We start from the raw sequence: 1078 nt of genomic DNA, 5'->3' as shown, positions 1-1078 counted from the left end.
CTGGTGGCCCACCCCCGTCCGCAGTGACGCGCGCGCCAAGAGCCGCATGACCATCGTGCAGGGCCCCCTCAGCGGCGAGGCCGTCGCCATCATCGACACAGACGGTGGGCGGCCCCGCCTGAATGACGTCATCACTGACGCGCAACGCCGCAACCGCGACGACAGCTCGTCTTGCCTCCGACGCTCCGCGTGCACGCTCCCCCGCGGCCCCCGCCCCGCGCCCCTGCGCCAGCAGCGGCTCCGGAGCGGGTTCCCCCTCGGCCGCCCACCCGCGGCCCCGCCTGAATGACATCATCACGATGCGCACCGCCCCTCTAACAACAAGCACAGCCCATCTCCCCTCCTGCTGTTGTCAACCCGCGCCCCCCGGGGCCCCGCGCCTGCAGCGGGGTCGTCCATTCGTCACGCACGCCTCCACCGCCGTGCCCGTGCCCCTTCCCCCGCAGGCGCCTGCCCCGGCAAGACCGCCGCCGTCCCCCCCTCCCACGGCGGCAGCCAGCTGTTCATCTACCACCCCAAGGCCGTGGACGACTTCCGCCTCAAGGTCCTCACCCCCTTCTTCGTATCGCAGGCCACCAAGCAGGGCAAGACCATCGAGGGGGTGAGCGCCCGCCCCTCCCACTCCCACCGCCTGCCAAATCCCGGGCCCCGCGCGCCGAGCCCTGCTGCCCCCGCCTTGGTCACGGGCGGTCGCGGTCGCGGCCGGCCCTCTCCCAAACAAACTGCCACTGGCAGCCCTCTTCTAAAACCCAACCCCGCGCGTCTCAATCCCAACCCTGCCTCCCCGCCCGCCCCTTGCCGCGCAGCCCGCCTTTTACAACGCCCTCAAGAGCCTCCAGGCCAAGCAGCTCGCCGCTGTCCTCGAGCTGCTGCCCCCCGCCAACGCGCTGCCCGTGTGGGCGGTCACCATCAAGACGCAGGCCGGCGACCCCGCGCTGACCGCGCCCGTCAACACGCGCGCCAAGCCGCAGAACCTGGCAAACCCGGCCTACGCGCCCAAGTCGGGTAACCCCCCGCCGCCCAAGGCGTCCGGCGACGCCGCCGCCGCGGCGCCCAAGCCGGCCGTGGCCGCCGCCGC

General features: G+C 73.4%; 1 protein-coding gene across 1 annotated transcript in view; it reads left to right on the top strand.

Annotated features, from left to right (window-relative positions):
* Positions 1-46: 46 nt before the first annotated feature.
* MNEG_13516 (hypothetical protein) overlaps positions 47-1078 on the top strand; it is a gene marked incomplete at both ends in the record, with an annotated part of 1819 nt that continues 787 nt past the window's right edge. Inside the window, 3 exons of the mRNA XM_014038013.1 lie at positions 47-104; positions 447-601; positions 807-1064. Coding sequence (XP_013893467.1) covers positions 47-104; positions 447-601; positions 807-1064 — 471 coding nt within the window. The remainder of the gene's footprint in view (positions 105-446; positions 602-806; positions 1065-1078) is intronic.

The sequence above is a fragment of the Monoraphidium neglectum genome (assembly GCF_000611645.1).
Source record: "Monoraphidium neglectum strain SAG 48.87 unplaced genomic scaffold scaffold03874, whole genome shotgun sequence".
Lineage (NCBI taxonomy): Eukaryota > Viridiplantae > Chlorophyta > Chlorophyceae > Sphaeropleales > Selenastraceae > Monoraphidium > Monoraphidium neglectum.
Note: the sequence above shows the minus strand (reverse complement) of the source record. Positions and strands in the feature narration are given on the sequence as shown.